This window comes from Vanellus vanellus (genome assembly GCF_965231255.1).
Source record: "Vanellus vanellus genome assembly, chromosome: 4".
NCBI classification, from domain to species: domain Eukaryota; kingdom Metazoa; phylum Chordata; class Aves; order Charadriiformes; family Charadriidae; genus Vanellus; species Vanellus vanellus.
In genome coordinates, this window is record NC_138909.1 from 6,263,737 (window position 1) to 6,283,811 (window position 20,075).

The window sequence follows — 20,075 nt, forward strand, 5'->3', positions numbered from 1 at the left end:
AGAAGGAAGTGTTAATCACTAAATACATCAACATCATCTATTGCTAGCTATTTCCATTGCTAGCAATACTACCATTGCTATTTCTTTTTTGCTCTTCTGAGTAGAAAAATCTACCGTGTGATAAACAGATTTGAGTAGAGATTCTACTATGACATACAGAATTATCCTGTTCATTTCAGCATAATTGTCCCCACTGCAGTTCAGAAAGCAGCTGAATTCTTTTCCCATGAAAACCAGAAGCAAGATGTCCCATTGCAAGTTCATTTTACAAAATGCTGACAGGTCCAAAATTAATATTAACAGCTTACTAATGACAGAGCCTGCTGATTAACTGCTGATAAGTCAGGAATTTCACATGCAATCACCCTCTGAATTTACAGTTTTACTGTCCTTGTAGATAAAAATTTCTTGGTTATCTAGCTGTGGTACAGTGGGCCTGTGGGAACCCTTTTCAAGAGTTTTACTGCAGTAAACAACTCAATCTCATAACATGAAGACTTTGATTGTATTTTTCCCAGTGCTCATTAACAGAATTAAGAAAACAAAGGCAGTTAAGTGGGATGAAAAAATCCAGGGCATCTGATTCAGCAGGAAGAAACACTCTGGGAACCAGCTGTTCACCAGGAAACCAAATACATGTTAACTAGGCAACTGTAGCTGCTCAAACCACTCTGTTAAGATGTCTTTTCACTTGCCTTGCCAGTCGCAGGGATAAGTGTGAATATAGTACTTAAACTAAATTGCTCCAAGTTTTCACCTCAGTCTTGTTTCATGTAACAAGAAGAAATACATCCTCCTCAATGCTCATACAGAAATACTTGACGTGACAAACTTCCACTGCTGCTGTACCCATACATTTTGGCATCTCAAGAACCAATCCAAGTTAATGAGTTTCATCTAGTAATGAGAAAGCTGTAAATAAAATGAGACAAAATCATGTTATAACAAAATGCAGAATTAAGATCTGAATAAAATATGCCTGGATGCAATCAGCAGTCAATTAGAATGACACATTCTGCACAGTTTCAAATTAAAGAATTTTAATGGAGTCTTGAAGCTTAGATACAGAAATACAGATGCAGACAGCCAAGGGTTCAGTTCCAGATGTCCAGGATTTCCAGGTAATGCTACCAATATCTAATTTTCAGGCTGTAATTGAGAAGGTGAGGTTTGTGAAGTTTGCTTAAAGCTTTTTTTTTTTTTCCACTTTTCTTTTTTTGTTTTAAATGAGGATAAAATTTTCCCAAAGTTCTTTTATCTTCAACTTTTCTATTTTCAAGCCATGTTTTACTTCAGGTGAATGTCTTTCTTTGGTTTTTATCATACTAGTATATTTCAAAAAAAGTGGGAAAAATAACATGTGAACACATTACAGTTGTTTCTCCTGACTGCCTACTAGTCAGGTGAGAAGTCTGGCGTTTGTACACGTACAAATGGAGCACACTGGAACGTGCGATCAATCCTCACACATGCCGTAATTAGCTGTCAGTTTCCCCATGGACATTTTCCATGTGCACTTTGAGGTAGTCATTTCTTGTAAACTTCTTGTGGCAAAGCTGGCATTCTGCCATCGGTCGATTGGGGTTGTGAGTCAGCTTGTGTCGGATCAGCATTTTCTTCAAGCTGAAGGACAGATCACAAACCTAAGGCAGTGAAGACAAGACAAAGACAAAAGAACTCTTAAAACTTAAAGGATGTATAATGCTCCTTATGTTACATCACCAAGGCCACAGCCACACATACCTGCAATACTTAATAAATGAGCTGGTCTTTGGAAGAATAACTCCTTCAGAGAGCACCTTAAAGATTATTACTCTATCTGGTATCTGTCAATGTTGTACATTAACAGCGGTACCACAGGCACAGGGAAGGAAAAAAAAAGGGGGGGGGGGAGGGGAAGACCCAATCTTCAAAATATCAACGCACTGAGCTGTCCCAGTTACATTGCATTTTTTCTTTTAAAACCTATTATTCTATCTGGGATGCAGCAAAAATTATGACAAAACATCACAAGCCTCTGTCAATTTGACCTAAAAAAAAATATTTCCTTCCCGACCTCCAGAATGACATCTGCAGATACCCAGAAAATCAGTTCAAATTGCTCAGTTACAAGGGGGGAGGAGTGAGGTTCTGAAAACTGGAAGAAAGTTTAATAGTTATTGTAGAGGAAACCTCATTGTTCCAGTCTTCCTCTGCCTGGCCATGAAAACAGAAGACATCTGGCAAATGAAGGTGCGATTCTTTTCCCCTATTATCTGGTGCGCTGCTTCCCTTCCTCCACTGTACTCCAAGCAGTCCAGTTCATTCTGCCATTTGAATAAATGGATAGAGGGATGAGGGACTCTGCCACGCTAAAACCATCACTTCTTATAAAAATTCCTATACTGAAGTTAAAATGAAAGGTTAAGAACAAGTTCAGCCAAGAGAAGTCAGAATAAGAAGTTAAGAATCTGTGGGCAAGACATCAAGTCAACTGAAATCATGCAGTTATATTGTCCCATTCACCTTCCATCCAGGTACACATGGTATGCATGAATTCCCAGGGAAAAAAAAAAAATAAAAATAGAAAGCATGCTCCTGATTCAATAAAAGACATAGGCAAGAGTTATACAATTAAATAAGAATGAATATCCACAAGCTTGCAATCTTAGAATTCCAGGTTCATTCCAGACAAAAATGTCTTTCATGCAGAGGAAATTCAGGGAACCCAGCACAATCCCTCTTTAAGAAAATAAAGTTTTAAATTCATTTTGGTATCAAACTACTAATGAAAATGCTGAATGATTACTGACGCTCTTCGAAACCAAGACAGACAAATAGAGCTGACTATCCAAGCAGATAATCTTGACCTGCAGTATATGTATTTTATGCCAATTAAGGCAAAACCATACAATGACCATAAAAAGGGCAACTGCCAGAGGCAAGTTTTGTACCCAAAATAATTTTTCCCCAGACAACAACACTGAACGTGCTGTTGCAATGGAACATTTTTGAATTTATGACATGACGTCATACCAAGCACTTTTATACAGCAACTGTAAATCTCCAGCTTTTTCCCCCCCTAAGTGTATAATTACCTCTTTCAGACCCATGCAACAGTCACCCTTTTGTTATGCAACAGTGAACGTCACTTACAGCATCCACCAGTCAGGTCTCAAGACTGCTTTTGCCAAGTACCATTTTCTATTCCTCTTCCACAGAGCACACCAAGTGAACTCCTAACACTTATCTAATCATAACCACCATGCTTGCCCACAAGTCTCAATGTCTTTACAAGCACATGATACTTTCAACATATGTTTCCAGGAAGCCAGGAAGCTGATCAACAATATACATATACAAGATATGTGTGTGTTCTGTGTATCTTAGACACACCTTTTCATTTTTGAACTAAACAGTTGTAACAGTCTTCAAGTACATTTTTTCCATTTATAATGCTCACGTTACAACTAATATAATGTGTCCTGCTATTTCTTCAAGGCTCCAGCATGTTCTACTACCTAACATCTTCAAAAAGAACATGGAACGCACAGGATCATTACTTAAAGATATGATAAATCTTGGTGCTTATGCATAAAAGTTGTTTTTTTGTTGTTTTTTTCTTTTTTTAAAGAGTTTGCTTCATATTTCAGTGTTATAAGCAAGACTGACATTTTATAGATTTACAACCATGCTTGTTAATGTGCACTTGAACTCTCATCAATCTCTTCAAAATGATCAAAGTTTTGATTGAGTAGGGAGGATGGAAAAGACTGACATTTGAAAGTAAGTGTAGGGTCAACTAAAAGCAGAGTTGGAGGGAAATACTGTACTGGAAAGAAACCAGGACAGGCAGTACCTGACCTTTCTGCCCCCAAAGAATAATCTGTTGTCTCTGAGGCAACCGAAGTTCAATTGGCCTTCCAGCAAAAAACAGGCTGGTCTTCAGAGGACAGAAATCTAATGTACTAGTAAAAAACTGCCTGTTTTGTATTTCCATATTTCAGTTACTTTCACTTTCCTATGTGATACATACTAGAACTTTCACCTTAGAATGGGAAAATTCAATATCCACTACTATCGGTGGGAAAATGCTTTTGTTGACTGTAAAGACACAGAAATAGCCACATAAATAAGCTGTAGCACCTTCACCAAACAGGGTACAAGGATTACTCTTACATGTCACACAATCCTGTGCTGTAATGTCTGTTCCAAATGCCTGAGACAGAGGAGAGTTAGAGAGGAAAAGAAGATGTGGCGTTTATTTCTGATTCTGGAAGAAAATCCTATTTAAAGCAAAGATGCAGTCTAAAAAAAAACCAGCTATGAAATAGTTTATATTGGGTGGGGAAAGATTCACTGTCAAGTGAGGCCTATTCTTGAGCCCATAAAATACACCTTTTTTTTTTTTCCCCCAAATAGCTGAAAGTTTTCTTTCTTCAGTTCTTTGGCACTGAAGACAATTCCTGTTTATAAATGTTCATGGTACTAAGAAACAAAGGATTCTGACAGCAAATGTTATGTTATTTAGAAGAAAGAGCTGAATAGTTTGACTGCTTCTAATGCCAGGTAGGAAATGAGACCAAACCCCTCCATCCTCTTAAGACTTTCAGTGCGGCTTCATGTATGATTACATTTATGAATATGCTAATAATTGAAAAAAATAGCCCGTTTTTCACCTTTAAAGGATTCTTAGTAGGTCTGGGCATTGGACTTACAGGCTTTTCCATTTAATTCTATGAGTGAGGGCAGGCCAAAAGTACGTCTTCACACCATAAAAACATGCAACGGAAATGGGGAAAAATATCCAGAAGATAGTAACAAAACCAGTTATGAACATAGGAAGTTGTCATGCAAAGTGCTGGAAAGACAAACAACTTCAGAGAAGTTAACTAAGAAGGAACATGGCACATGTACAGAAAGCAACAAATGGAATAGCTATTAACCCTTTCTGTTAATGAAAGAACTAAAAGACAGTTATTGAAATTCCATTGCAGTAACCTGACACACCCTCACCTCCCCAAAATCTCTTTCCAAAGTTAAGAATTTGTGGAAGTTGTTGCCACAAATTACCACTCAAGTCATTATAAGAAAAATGATGAGAACATCTACAGCTATCTTTAGCAAGATAAAAATTGTAGGTGAGAATATTTGAGTGTAAAAAGCCATCTTTAGCATTGGGGAGCCAACAGTAAACATCTCCCATAGGTACGTTTTTCTCTAACTGTCCACTACTGGTTTTCCCATAACTTCTGCTGAAACATCTAGTAATATGCAATGTGCGATACAGCTCTGGAGGAACGATCTGCTCTCGGTGACATTTACTACATCCTCAGCACCTGCTGAAGTGGAGTCTAGATGAAATAAGAAGTAAGTATCAAAACAAAAACTTTCAACACTTCAACACTCTCAAAGTGCGCATCTAACATCAGAGCATGCTAAGCACCTGGCAACTGAAGAGTGTATGAATGAATGGTAGAGTCAACTGCTGTTTATGTCCAAACCCCCAAAAGTCAGCAATCTCTGCAATGTGCAGCTGGCAAAAGACTTGCACTGAAGAATAATTCTGGCGAAACACAGCAGTAATTTAAAGTATAAAAAAAAATTTCCACTAAATTAAGGTACATAAAAATTCTCAGAGAAGGACTAGGACGAGATACAGATTACAGCTGTTTCTAGCAATACTATGATTTGGGAAATTACAGTTCTATCTGATTAATGAGGAAAACTGAAGGAATAATTGAAGCAGGAAAGTTTTCATACAGCTCCTATTTTCAATTAAAGAAACAAAAAAAATACACTAAAATAACCACCACCCCAAATTAGTCTGAAAAAGCACGCTGAATCCAAGACCAGTGAATCTTGGATCCACAGTGTGGGAAAAACTACACTTTAACTGCAAGCTATAGCCAACAGTTGATAAACAGTGTAACAATCTGAAAGTTGAAAAAGTTATTGACAATTATTTGGAATTACAGAAATCCTCAAGGTACTACCTACAGCCAGGCTGAGATTATCCCAAAAGAGTACAGCAAATCTTCTGGCTTGTAGAAATCAGCAAAATATTGTAGCTGAAATTTTTCATTAAATTAATACATTTTATTGTCAATGAAATGTCACCAGATTATTTATTAAAAGCCGGATCAGTTAACAGACCCTTACGACTTTTATGCCAAGTGGTTCTTCTAATTTTGCATCTAATTTTAGAAGTTTGCGATCAAATTTACAACTGGTCAGACAGAGCCATCTAGGATATAACTGAAAGGTGGCGGTTCCCTTATGACTAGTTCATTAAGAGCTAGTCTGACAAAACAAAGCACTTATACTAATTCTATAACCTATTCTGATGCCCTTCTCTAAATCCTCGGGCAGCAACTTAAATTCTGGCATTTGATAATTCTGAAAGACATTCTTTTCCAACAGTTTCTGCACATTCAGTCTCCCCACCTACCTTCCAAAAGCTGTAAGATACGTCGTATATAGGATGGGGTATGCCAAATGAAAGGTACTTGACAGCGATCTATGAACTGTAATATGCTGCATTTCAGCGCTGCAAGCATCCACAGCATCCACAATTTCTTCATTGACCAATAAAAAACCCAACTATGAGCACATGTTGAAAATATCAGACCAAATGTCATTAAACAGAAATTGGAAATTCTGAATTCACATTTGTGTCATTCACCACGATCAGAAGCACTCAGATTCCATATAATAAATTAAATGCCTTTTCCGTTATAAGCTAATCGCTAACCATTGAACTGTCATACAAGGTATATGGGAACCCAAACAGCATGAATTTGTAACTTGCAACATCCAAATTGCATTAATAATGGTGAAAATAACTCTTAAGGGATGCAAAACCATAAAATAAAAGGGTGTGCAACACTCTTGGCAACTGAAGAGGGTACATAAAATTCCCTGAATGGTCTTTCATTAGCTCGGCAATCAAAGACCATATGAAGTGTAACTTTATGCCACAGGCAATAGGTGGAAGGCTGTAGTCTCACCGCAATTAAGTCCTGCTGCTGCACTGAAGTCAAAAAGACAAAGGGTTAGATCAACTCACATCACATTGAAACGGCTTCTCTCCGGTGTGGGTTCTCATGTGCTCATCTAGGCCTCGCTTTTGACTGAAAGCCTTGTTACACTCTGAACATTGGTACGGCTTTTCCTGTATGAAATGACAACAGTGAGTGAAAGTGAGTGAAAGTGAGTCAAGACAGAGCCCAAGTCATTAAAGGAGTGGAATTCCATGCTGGATGGTGCAAGTTTTATATTCTCTCTAAGGGATTACAGTCAGTGAAAACAACAGAAAACGACTTTCAAATGATTAAGTGAAAGCTGGGAAAGCTGTGGCCTGACAGTTTCCACTTCAACACCCACTTACGAATTAATTATCTGTTCCAGTCTTTCAAACCCAGCCATTTTGGGAGTCTGGTTTTCGTAATGTGAAAGGTACAGAAACATAAAATTCCAACGTACTTTCCTTTATCCTCCACAAAAGCTTAAAGCATAAAGACAAGTCAGATGTCTATAAAAGCCTCAGGTTTGTTAGCACGTTTCCAAGCAGGGGAAGAGGTGAGGGGAGGAAGTGGGGTACAAGGAAAGCTTGTGGTAGAGAAAAAAAACTTATTTTGAAAAGTGGTGACAGAAGGTTAATCACATATTCATTGCAGAATCTCAAAAGAAGTGCAGATGGCAACCAAGCCATCTGTATTTTTATTAGAACTATTGGTTAGCAGCTACTGTAACACATGATGTTATAAAAGTTGAAAGCTCACTGGCATCAAATAAATAATTAGAGATATGTATGGAAAACCACTTATATAAAGATTTTCTTCTTTGAAGTGCTTCCTTAATATAGAAACTTTTATACAAGGTGTAATTTTTCCTTTATTCCACCAAAGTTACAAAAGCACTGTATGGGGAAAAAACATTTAAATAACTTAATTAAATGTAAAAGTTAGTATTATCTCACTGCACATTGCCTCACTAAAATTGTGATGCTCTAGAGGCACCTTTATTTTGAATCAAACAACTTTACACTTATTTCACTCTTATCCTACTTTTTACTATGGCCCCAACTCTCTATTGCTTAAGTTCTAAAGATAGGTATTTTAGGCAACAAAGTAAACATTTTTTACTAAATTAAATTGAAAACAAAGACTGAAAATTAATAGGCAATAAAAATGCTAAGTCCATGACTTAACAAATAATAGGCAGTAATCTTAACAACCTTTTGGGAAATGATGTGGGATCCAAGGATAAGTGAGAACAACTCAGATTAGGTGTTGAAGCTACAAAGTGAAGAAATTCTCTGGTTATCAAATTCCTATTCTGAGTATGTAGGGGACAATCAGGTCTCCATATATTGCTGAATTCTGCCAGGTACTCAGTATAAACTGTACAAGTAATACAATTGAGTACAAATCAGTGTTTTGCTCAGCAAAACCAGGTCATAAGCTGCGTACCCAGGGAAAAGCACTTCTCCAGCAATTTCAATTTCAGATATGAGTAAACTGTGAGATAAATAAAGTACATTTCAGTATGATGCAAGACAAATCTTTCTACTGGCACAGGCTAAGTACACAGGGCCCAGTTGCATATAATCAAATTGGCTTAAAAGGAAGCCACTAATAGGCTCTGCTGTGCAAGATTCTCCTTACACATCTTTATCATCTTTGTGGGTTTTCATTGTTATCTTAATTTTGTAATTTCCACGATTTTTCAGTATAGAGTAAAACTTAACAAATCACCTAAAAAAGATCTGAGCTATCTTAAAAAAAAAAATAAATCATTAGCTAGACCAAAAACTTCATGTCACAGGGAATTTTGCTAGACTGACTAAAGGCTTCATGAAGCAGGTCTGTAACTTTTAAGGAAATGTACGAATAAGCCATATGAAAAGCAGGTTTCTGCAACGACCTCTTAATTGGTTTTGCAATATGGTTAATGTAAACCACATCTTCTGTGAGTTCTCCAAAAACAGCGTTTCTCTGTGTAGGTCGTTCCACAGAAAGTGCAAAGTAAGGTATACAATGTGTACATCTTAAACACCTATGAAAACATTAATTATTGCAAACTGTACCAGGTGTACTTGCTCCCTTTTTATCCTCTTGTTCTTCGGGTATCTGAAAGGTTAACTGGGTTATGATTATCTTATTCATTTCAGAGTTAAATGGACTTCAGGATTCCATTTTGGTGAAAGAGCTATTATAAACACTGGGAAGCTGAAGTCACAAATGTGGGCTGTAATATCTTCCCCAAGGTTATGTTTGGCTACTTGTATTATTCTCTATGGCAAAAAAGGGTATATCTAACCATCCCCTTGGCATTTTCATTCAAATTCACATATGTAGTGCATGAAACACATCCAAAGCTGTCTTTGATCTAATTTTAGATTGCTTACATCCGTATATTCCAGTGACTTCAGCAGACACAATTCTGATTCACACCAGCCCCCTCTCTCCTCTCCACTAAGCTAAGCTGCCCTCCATTCACATTTGTGTCTGCTTCAGTAAAATCAGTAGTGTTATCCAGAGCAAAAACCTGGCCCTAAGTTTCTCTCCAGAGAAAAAGACTTTTTTGTCGGTTTCGAAGAAAAAAAAAATCATTCTCAGAGACCAATTGCTTCAAAACAAAACATTCTGTGCTTTCTTTTTCTCTCTCCCCTTTCCCCTCATATCAAATTTCCATCACACAATACTTGGAGAGGGCAACATTTACAACACGGAAAAGATGATGTTGGCTTGTCATAACCACCACTGCTTTAAACATGAACAGAGAAAAAATAGACAAAACCCACAGCAGTAAGTGTGAAAGAAAGTTAATGCCACCACGAGAGGACAATAGGGACCAACAATGAGATTGGAAGAAAGCTGGACAAATTTAAAACACCAAGCAGAGGGAAAAACCTGCTAACTGTCAACAAAACAGAAGGTCATTGGGAAGATCATATAAGTCTGACTTCAGAGGAGTTAGCAACTGCTAGTCCTATAAATCTGCCCTCTGTTCAAAAAGCATCTGCTGGGCCATGACGATGGTGGCAGCAAAGCCAAAGGAGTACATGTGTTTCCTTTTATTGATGATATAAATGAGGAAGGGAGGATGAAGAGCGAGAGAGACAGGATGTAGCTGATACTGCAGTGATTTAATATTACATTTTAAAGTACACCAGGTATAAATGGAAATACGTAGATCAGGATTTATAACCATCCTGCCTTTAAACAAAGGAAGGCCAAGGAGAGCCAAACGGGACTTGGTATTCCGCAAGGTGCTTGACTGCAAGACTGAAGCTCCCGTCTCTGATGATCTTCACTTCACTACTTTAAAACTCAGAAGAATTCAACATTTTAAAAACTATGACAAATAAAACCGTGCGTGCACTACACGCTTCATCTGCCTGTGGACAGCCGAATCACAAATGACTACCTTGGATTCTATGCAAATTGTGCTTTGCATTAGAAAGACATCAGAACACGACAAATTCTCAAGGCCATTTGACGCCACCTTTAACAGATTGAGAGAACATGTGTACAGAGTATCCTGCAACCACAGCAGATGGAAATACTTAAATGCAGAATATTTGAACTGCTAACTGCTGCTGTAGTTGACTGTATCTCCCTTAAGAAATATAAATACGTTATGTATATTAGCTTAGCACTAGTACATGTGGTTGTTTCTGTAAACCTAGTAAAATTGATTACACAGGTAAAACATTAATGACTTTGGTAGGAGTCCCTCCAAATAGCTTTTAAAATCTGAAATTAGAACTATTCCATGAGCTCAACAGCAACAGCAAGAAAAACATAACCTAGACATCACTATAACCAAATAAATCATAGCTCGAGATTCGAATAAATGAGAGTTAAGAACAGTTCTAGTAACCTTTCAAGGTGGCAGGATCAAGTAAAAACTGGGCTTAGACCTTATTCTTTACTTTTTTGCCTAAGTTAATTTACTACAGTGATTGCAGATTACGACTGCTCAAAGTGAATTTGTTGGCTCAATAATCCTTTTTAACACTTGGGTTTTAATTGACATACTGTATATACTTTAAATCCCAGATCTATCTAGGATCTAATCTCTCTTACGCTATTTTTTTAATATCCTACTGAATTCAACAGATTTACTTCTGATTTACTTCAGAATCTCACATATTGCATTTTTCTCCTTGTAGATCATGTTCATACATCTAAGCACACATTAGAATTACTAGCACCTCAGGGTAAGATGTACTGACCATGTTAAATTTCAAGTGACTATCAACTTGCCGGATCCACGCTTTCTACATGCTGAAAACTGAACATTCAGAGAAGTTCAGAGAAATAAGGAAAAGCATATCAGATCTTATGCTAGTTGTAAAAAATTTAAACATAATCTTATGTTACATGTGAACATTTACACTTGTGACTTGAGTGTGAAAATTGCCAGACAAGAATAATGGCTGTGATGCAGGACAAAAAAACCCCACGTTTTTTCTCTCTGAAGACATACAAAATTGAGATCTGCGTAAGAGGCATATCTGGAGACAAACATGACGTATTTTGGAAAAAATGAACAGTAAGGCCCAGCACATACGTGAAGATTATTGGTAAAACCCCAATAAGCCTGAAAAAGTCTCAACCTAAACTCCTTGGGAAACAGCGGGTATGGAACATTTGGGGGTGAGATTTACTCTCAGAACAGGAAACAGAGCTAAAGAAAAATACCAGCTTGTATTTTTGATAGCAAAATATTTTAAAATACATAGATCATCCTTTAGTTCACCTAATCTTTTTTTCTTCGTGTTTTTCATCACTTTTGTTATTCTAAAATTCTGCTTACAAACCAGAAGGACAGTGAAAAATACAGACTTCGTGAAGCATTATCTAAAGGGTACCTTAGGCATTGAGGGCATGAGATTAAGTTTAAGGCACATGCATATTTCATATAAACCCTCTGCTTTGTCTGTTTTAAACCTTGTCCTAATACCAGTAAGACTTTGTTTCAGCTATTACTAATTATTAACGTTGATGTGTCCCTCAAACCACACTCAGGAGCTCTTCAGCCAGTTGTACATGGCTATTTATCAAAGAGGGTGACCAGAACAGGTATCAACCTGTCAAAACCCCACCTGAATGTGCATTGAAGGTTCAGGGCTACAACAGCCTGAAAAGCATGATCTCAGAGGACTGTAAAGATTCCAACCAGCAGCAGCCTAACACAGGGTTCACGATGCACACCCATAAGCAACCCGCAACGTACCTTGCAGCCTCACTAATAACAAACTTCTACCAAAAGCGAAACAGAACAGCAGTGAATAACAGAAGTCCTAGAGAATCCGACAGATCTTTCTGCTTGGTCTAGAAACTCCCCACAGAGAGACCACGTCAGACCATGCTGAGGGCCAGGCCAAGCCAGTCGTTCTTTACAAGAAAACCTGTTAGACAGCAGCTGTGGTAATAGACCTTCCAGCCTCAGCGAATTCCAGTGTCAATGCACAGGGTTTTTTCTACATTTAAGAAGAGTGATGGGTGGTTTCACTATCAATGAAGTGCTGACATGCAATGTATTGCTCAATTCTTTTTGAAAGACCAGCTTTCATCTTAATCAAAGGGGTGGGAATTGAGGTATAGTGCAGTAAAAAAGACAGTAAAGTGCCTACCAAAACAAGGGTGGCTTATGTAGCCAATATTTAGCTACATTTCAGCCCTAAAAAAAAAAAAAAAAAAAAAAAAAAAAAAAGACTAAGCTGATTAATGTCAGGAAAAAAACACCAGTGATACTTTCTGCTAGGTCATCACCACTAGCAACACATCCCCCGTTGAGAAGAGAGGCTAAGTCACTTAAGAACACAGATGGTGCGAGTTAATGGAGTCCAGTTCTGTATCCAAGTGTGAAAAATGTGCAACAACTAACAAGATGCTCTCTTAGTAACTGGAAGGTTTTGGAAGTTATAGCAAGCGGCTCACCCACAGACAGAAGCCTACTTAAACTATCAGACTTGCATTAAATTACTGAAGTAATGTTGACACAGGAAGACAAAGGCTGATGAGAATTTACAACTCTACAAAAGTAGTAGGGATTTGAATCTTATAATGATTAAAACTCAACGAACAATCACTTTACAAATACACATTTCCTCAGTTGAGAAGTAAAATCCTTTAAAAAAATATTTCTGATAACTAGAGCAGGCACAGAAACTTTCCTGTTGAAACAACTGGATTTTAGCAAATTTAAACAAAAAAGTCACTTCAAATAAAAGTGACCGATGTTTTTATTAGAAAAGTTCTCAATTAATTCAGTTTGGGAGGTTTTGAAGAAAAAAAAAAAAAATCTGAAATGCTTGCAATAAAATTTGTCATGAAAATAAAAATAGGGAACCTTCATTGAAATGCCTGCCAGGAGTAGAAAAGGTATATTTCTTCAAAAACTAGTATATGCAATTAGTTGGACTTTACTATGCCATTAACTTCCCGTTTTTCCCAGTACTTCTGCCTATTTGCTACCTACAATCTGGAAGGTTTTTGTTTCTTTGGTTTTTTTTAAACCACTGAAGTAATTTCTGCCCCTAAGATTTAGTGAAGGAGGGTTTACTTAATCAGCCATAATGAAAATTCAATTGATGTTGATCTGCTCTTGGAAAAAGAAGAGTAACAATATAAAAAATACATTTTCACTCTACAACGAAAAGATGATAATCAGTCAACATTACATAGAAAAGAAGTGTGAAAATATAGGTGCAGTGGGATTCAAACCTTCTATATGCTGTATACAAATGCAGATTCCACAGGCAAGGAAACCACAGCACTGGCAAAGTCATCATCTTCAGACAGATGTTTGGGAACTCACTCATGGCTCACCAATAGGGAAATATAGAGAAAATCTAATATTGAATAAAAACTCAAAATTCAATCAACACCTCATATTATTTCATTACACACTGTCATGTGCATAGAAGAGTATATTTAGTACCCAATGTAATTTTTTTTTTTTTTTTTGCAATAAATAGCATCGTATGCTGTTTCTAGAACACATGACCTTTTTTGAAACTTTCATAAGCCCAAATATTTCCTGGGAAACACAAGTGACATCATGTCACAATTGTCAATATTGTTCTTGCATTTTATTTTTGTTAAATTATTAATATTCTTCTGGGTTAAAAAAAGAATAGAGGCAGTTGTGTAAAGTTCCAAATGAGTGCCTTGGAAAGACTGTTTAACTCGGGGCCTGGACGAGGACAGTTTTCTTCTTGTATTGTCCCAGCAGCAAGCTGAAACACTGATTTGAAGAGGAAAACCTCAACAGGAGACTGCCTAGCTTCCATATTTATCTTGACTTCTACCTATTACCGCGAAACTCATAAATAAAAATTAACTCAAGGTTGGCTAACTCTTGCACATACTGTGTCAGGCCTTGAGTCCTTGGCTTCTAAGGATATCGTTACACTGACATCGCCTACACAACTGCAACCCATGCAGACATATTCATAAAAGCTTCAGACTAATACTCTCAGCCACCACCAACAAATTAGCCATGAGATTAAGGAGTTCAAGAGTTGATTTGAAAATGTATCCAATATTCAGGCCACTAGATCACACCAATCCTCAATTATGAGGCTACACTGCTTAACGGTATCCAAGCTGCCCAGCTTCAAATGAACAAGACAGACTAGGAGACAACGATTCCTAGACAGTATTGTGAGTACTGATAGCTGAAGTGTCCAGAAGCTACATAAAATCAACTCCAATGTATTGACTAGTTCAATGCAACATATATAAGTGTGTGAGTGTCTATATGTATATATATAAAAAAAAAAAACCAACAAACATCCCAGCCAACATTTCAAGTGTGGACAGGTAAGGTTAGTTGCAGTTACAAAAATATCCTTATCACTTAATTTGCTCTATTTCTTACAATCTAAAATCTGAACATTTGGTGCTTTTTTAAACATACTTAAAGATTAATGCATTTTTAAATAGCGGGCACTTACACATGAAACAAAGAAATGTACCTACCTAGTGTACCTACCACTGTAACTTCTCTAATTTTTAAATATTACCTCAGAAACGTACAATTTGAGCATTACAGCCAGCAGCCTTCCAACCACCAGAAATCAGATTTTTAAACAAGCTATAAAAATTACATGTATCTGTATACCTTCAAAGTATAAATATGAACTGGTCAAACCAAGTGATGAAAAAGCATTTCCAAATGGCTTCTACTCTTTCTGTTTTCTATCACTGCCATGTATTTAACTGAAGCAAACTGTAATAAAACTAGCATTTTCAGAAGTAATGAAAACATCAATTTGACATGACAATAACTCTGAGCACCTATCAATGACCATATTCCAAACATTAACAATTATATTGCAGTAACATACAATAATTTCTCTACACGTTTAAGCTCAAACTATGTAATATTATGCCAGGCACTGAATGAAGTCTTCGGAAAGAGCTCAAGTTTACTGCACTGCGAGGTTGGAAGTATGCATGTATTTCCTCAAAGCTGATATGGTCTGTAAATTCGTTTCATCAAGAACTTCAATGAGTTCCTCATTTAGGCTGTTATATTTCTTCTTAAGGAGGAAAAAAAAAAAAAAAAAAAAAAAAAAACAAACCCAAAAGACCAAACCATAAACCAAACACATCTACTTGCACAGAAACAAATCAGGGTGACATTTTAATATTAGCTGGTTGGTATTTTCTTCTCTTTACGTTGTCAGTAGGGGTTTTGGCTTACCTTCTCTGTTTACTCCACAGTTTGAGCTGACACCTGTGGCCACCCAGGTTGTACTCAGTTTAGCAGCTGCCAGACCTTAATCAACTTTCTACAATGATTGTTCCAGCAGCCTTCCCTGATCCACAGGATCAGGTTTGGCATTTAATCCCATGGGTAAAATATATCTAGATTTAATCTCTACAATGACATTTTCCGTGTCGGATGTCATATTATTACTTTTAAGCTATTTCACATTTTTTCTGGCCAAAAGACCAGACTCTCTTTTCAAGATAGTTACAAGAATAGCCCTTGAGGAAGAGTGCTATGATTATGTTTATTTCCACATTGCTAGACAAAAAAGTCTTCTGGATTTACGCACCTTGTTATTTACTCTTTCAATAATTAGTTTTCATGCAAGAATAAATTTCCAAATAAAATGTATGTGTAGGAAAAAGTAAGAAAAGGAATAGCCAACATCCTTACAATCATCTGTCTTGAAAAGTCAACGCATCAGATGCCTGAAGAGAGAAATCTCAAGTGTGACTTCCTGGCTTTTCTTGTTCTTAAAACTGACAGAAATGAATACATGTCCTTTAGTGTTTATATGTGCTTTTGAAGCACACTTCCCAAATGTCCCCTGTTACTGTGCTTTGGTGCACACTTCCAAAATGGTTTGGACTGCATGGTCTGGATTCCTTTTGGAAAAAATTAAACCAGAAGGTTTAACGCATTCCAGGGAGTGCTATTTTGCATTCAGTCCATAGGACCAGACTACACATCATCTGCAGTAAAATCCCTGAAACACATACAAGATCAACATCAGGTCCTCTGTCCCAACTGTTTCACTTTGCATACCTGATACTGCACTGTACTACTTGATAACATACACAGTCTCTGATTTCCAGAATGAACAATTAGACCACAACTACCCTGAGCACTAGAGAGATGCTGCTACATGACTGCGTGCATTCACTTCAAAAGAGACTTACACAAGAATAGCTCAGAATTTTCAGTTCAGCTTATATTGCTTTCAGTAAAGATCTGAAATGCTCAAAGCGGGAAATTCTACTATCAGTACTACAAAGAAATATGTCAGGCTATCAACCTTGTAAAGTAAACCATCTTAATATCCATAACTTTTCATCACCTCTACAAAACAGAGTAAAGAGAGAATCTTGACTAAATGAATAAGAGTACTGGAGAGTTCCCACCTTCTTCTCCAGTAATTAGGATGTACCTGCTTGAGAATGAAACGATAGGAAAGAGGAAAAGAGAACCCCTCAGGCAGTAATGACAGACCTGCCCGGTCTTAAAGTACATGGCAGAAGCCATCAGTAGTTCTGCATCTCACACAGCGCACAGATTACAGCTTTGCTAGCATGCCTGTGTTCAGATAAACCTCAAGGCAGGTGAACTTGGTATTACAAAACTATTGTATAACCTGCATACCAAACAGCTGTTTTCGCCACTGAAAGGGGTTCCTTTGTTTGTTTCCTGGATAATATTTTTCTAGATTTTTTTTTTCCTCTCAACACACTAAGTTAAAAATCATGCATAAACACCACCAAAAACACACAAGGATCAATTATTTAAGTTTTTCAGCATCTCATAATGAGATCCTGAATGTCAACCACTACATTCCTGGCAAGCATCAACCTACTACAAACAGTAAGTAAGTCTCCATATTCCTGCCAAGCACACAAGTGCTCTTGTAAATCATAGTCTCTTTTCAATTTACCTCTCAGTATATTCTCTCTTCCTCTTTCTTCTTATTCCTTCCAAATACCAAAACTCCCTTCATCACTCTGTTCTCTTTCACTTATGTCTGAATCACACCAGCTAAAATACATATTTATCACCCTGTACCTGTACTAATATTTACTGATCTGAACAATTAAGCTTCAGCTTATTATCCTACAGTACTGCGTGGATAACATTCTGCAGAAGAACAGACTCAACGTAACCACTCCTTCCGACTTTAAAATCTGTGAAATTTCACAATAAGCTTTGCTTTCTGTTCTATTGGGTTTTTTAATACTAGTAAACTTTCTTTTCCTTCCTAAGACTTTAAAATTTTTAGCTATCCAGTTCTCTTTAGATATTGAATAAGTTGTTGAAGTGTGAGGAAGAGGGAAACTTGCGACAAGCAATGTTATACTAAGATTTCAGTTTTCAAATGAGCTAGTAATGTCATTGTTATCAATATTGATTCTTATTACCCCAAAATAAAAAATATTTGGGGATAAATGAATATAAAATGCCATTCATACATGAATGAGCTTCGCTGCGAAGGTTCAGAACAGGAGTAGCACATAAACAGCATGACAGCAACAAGAATCAAAACCCCAAAACAAGGTCTGGGAAAAAACAAACAAACAATCAATCAATCAATCAAACAAACATGTTGTGCCTGCATATTTTAATCCTCTAGTATAACTGTAAAGATTTCCAGTAGTCTGCTTAGCACACACACACACACAAAAGAGGAAAAACTGAAATATGACCTGTTCAGATCTAGATGATCATGACATCTCAAGTCTATGGAAACACTCAGATCACATTTGGTGTGAACTGAGTCCTTTCTTTCTGTAAGTATATTTTGACTACGTTATATGGCAGAACATTTTCTGAGACATTTTAAATCAAATTTTATTATGTTCTTAGTGTAATTATGTTTAGTACAATATAAAGTATGTCTAATTACGATGTCTACGTATATTAAAAAGAAATCTCCACTCTGTAAATTCTATATTCCTAACTCTTCCCTTTCCTATTAGCTAAATAACAAACAATGGTTGAATTGTTCTTCTGTCTTTCATAAACAGTGTGAAATTATTTTCTTTTTCCTCCTGTTTCTACATTAATGTTAAGTCCTCAGTACATCTTTCATTCCAATTTTATAGAGGCATTTTTAAGCCAGCCTGCAAATTTCGAAGATTTTTTTTTTTTTTGCTTACACGTAACACAGGCAAAATATCATGACGTAAGGGAATATCTGTAAGCAACAAGTTACATAGAAGAAGTAGTAGCAAGCAGCCAAACAACAATAAAACAGCAAATTCTCTACTAAGGTGCATAATTATGTTTCAGAGCATAGCTAAGAGCAAGAAACATCCCAAGAAAGTACACTCAGCTAAAGAGCAACTATAAGTTTCCATTCAGTGCAACTAAAAAAATCTCTGCTTCAAAGTGACTTTTTTTTGATCATTAACATATTATATCCGAGTGCTTTATTATCTGCACTGTGCAGGTAATCAGGGCTGATGTATACAGCTATCAAAAAATATAGTTTTCAAGAAAATATGCACAGTTTTCCTCCACCAACGTACTGCATTTTCTAGGGCTGTATGATCCGCAATCCTGCTGTAAATAACTGCTATCAGTTAATTTACAGCTTTTAAGCAATGAGGATAATGTTTGTAAAGTTCTTTAACCTCACTCACGAGTATGCATTTCAGAAGAAATCATCACTTGGTATAAATCCCTATAGTCATTACAGGCTCTAAAGGCCTTTTTTTTTTTTTTCTACAGAGGCTGGGAGTGGGTGGGTAGGTTGCTGTTTTTACTCAAACTATGACAAATCAGGAAAAAATTAAAATTGGCACTATTTCAGGGCTGGTCCTGTTTACCACTCCTCCCACTCACAGCCATGTAGAACATATATGGTAATGAAATTTCTCCTGGTGCAAAACCAGTAATACGGTACAGTAACAACAGAAGAGATTTTACAGCACTTCTTAAAGTGATTTAACAGCTGGAAAGAAGGTGAAACGACGAACAACATGAGACTAGCCTGCTCCCAATGAACCCCCAGGAAGCATTGCACAAACTACTGATAACTTTTAAACTAAAGTTTGGGGTACGCAAGCTAAAACTTTATTAATCTCCAGTTAATACCCCCAAGACCTAGGTAGAATGGCACAAAATTAAACAAACAGTTTTGCTCTTATCTTTACTTATTTAGAAAGCTATTCTGTGCGCATGTGCATATGGAGACTACTAACTTAACTATCACCCTCCCTATTTCCTAATAGATAAAGAACTTCCTTGGTTTGGACTCAAGATTGCTTTGACTTACGTACACAGTAACAGCTCTCAAGGGATTTCTACTAAAACCTACAGTTTATTTCTAACTTTTTGTTTGTTTTCTTATGGTGGATGAGGATGCCAGAGGCGGGTAGTATATTGAATGCTAGACCAGCTTAACTTCACCTGGAGATGTCCCTTTACTAAGGGAATTCACATCCGGCTGTTTGAAGAGAGCTCTCCATCTCTTTGCTGGCTGAGTGGGGCCAAGATCTCGCCTTTGTCCTCTAGTAAATATACATACATGACAAGACTTTTCCCTAAAACAGGGAACTTTCTGTTAACTGAGTGTCAAGGTTCAA

At 36.9% G+C, this 20,075-nt stretch overlaps 1 protein-coding gene across 1 annotated transcript in view; it reads right to left on the reverse strand.

Annotated features, from left to right (window-relative positions):
* Nucleotides 1-1,051: 1,051 nt before the first annotated feature.
* Nucleotides 1,052-20,075, reverse strand: part of PRDM5 (PR/SET domain 5) — a gene marked incomplete at its 5' end in the record, with an annotated part of 84,255 nt that continues 65,231 nt past the window's right edge. Inside the window, one exon of the mRNA XM_082482944.1 lies at nucleotides 1,052-1,643. Coding sequence (XP_082339070.1) covers nucleotides 1,479-1,643 — 165 coding nt within the window. The 3' untranslated portion in view covers nucleotides 1,052-1,478. The remainder of the gene's footprint in view (nucleotides 1,644-20,075) is intronic.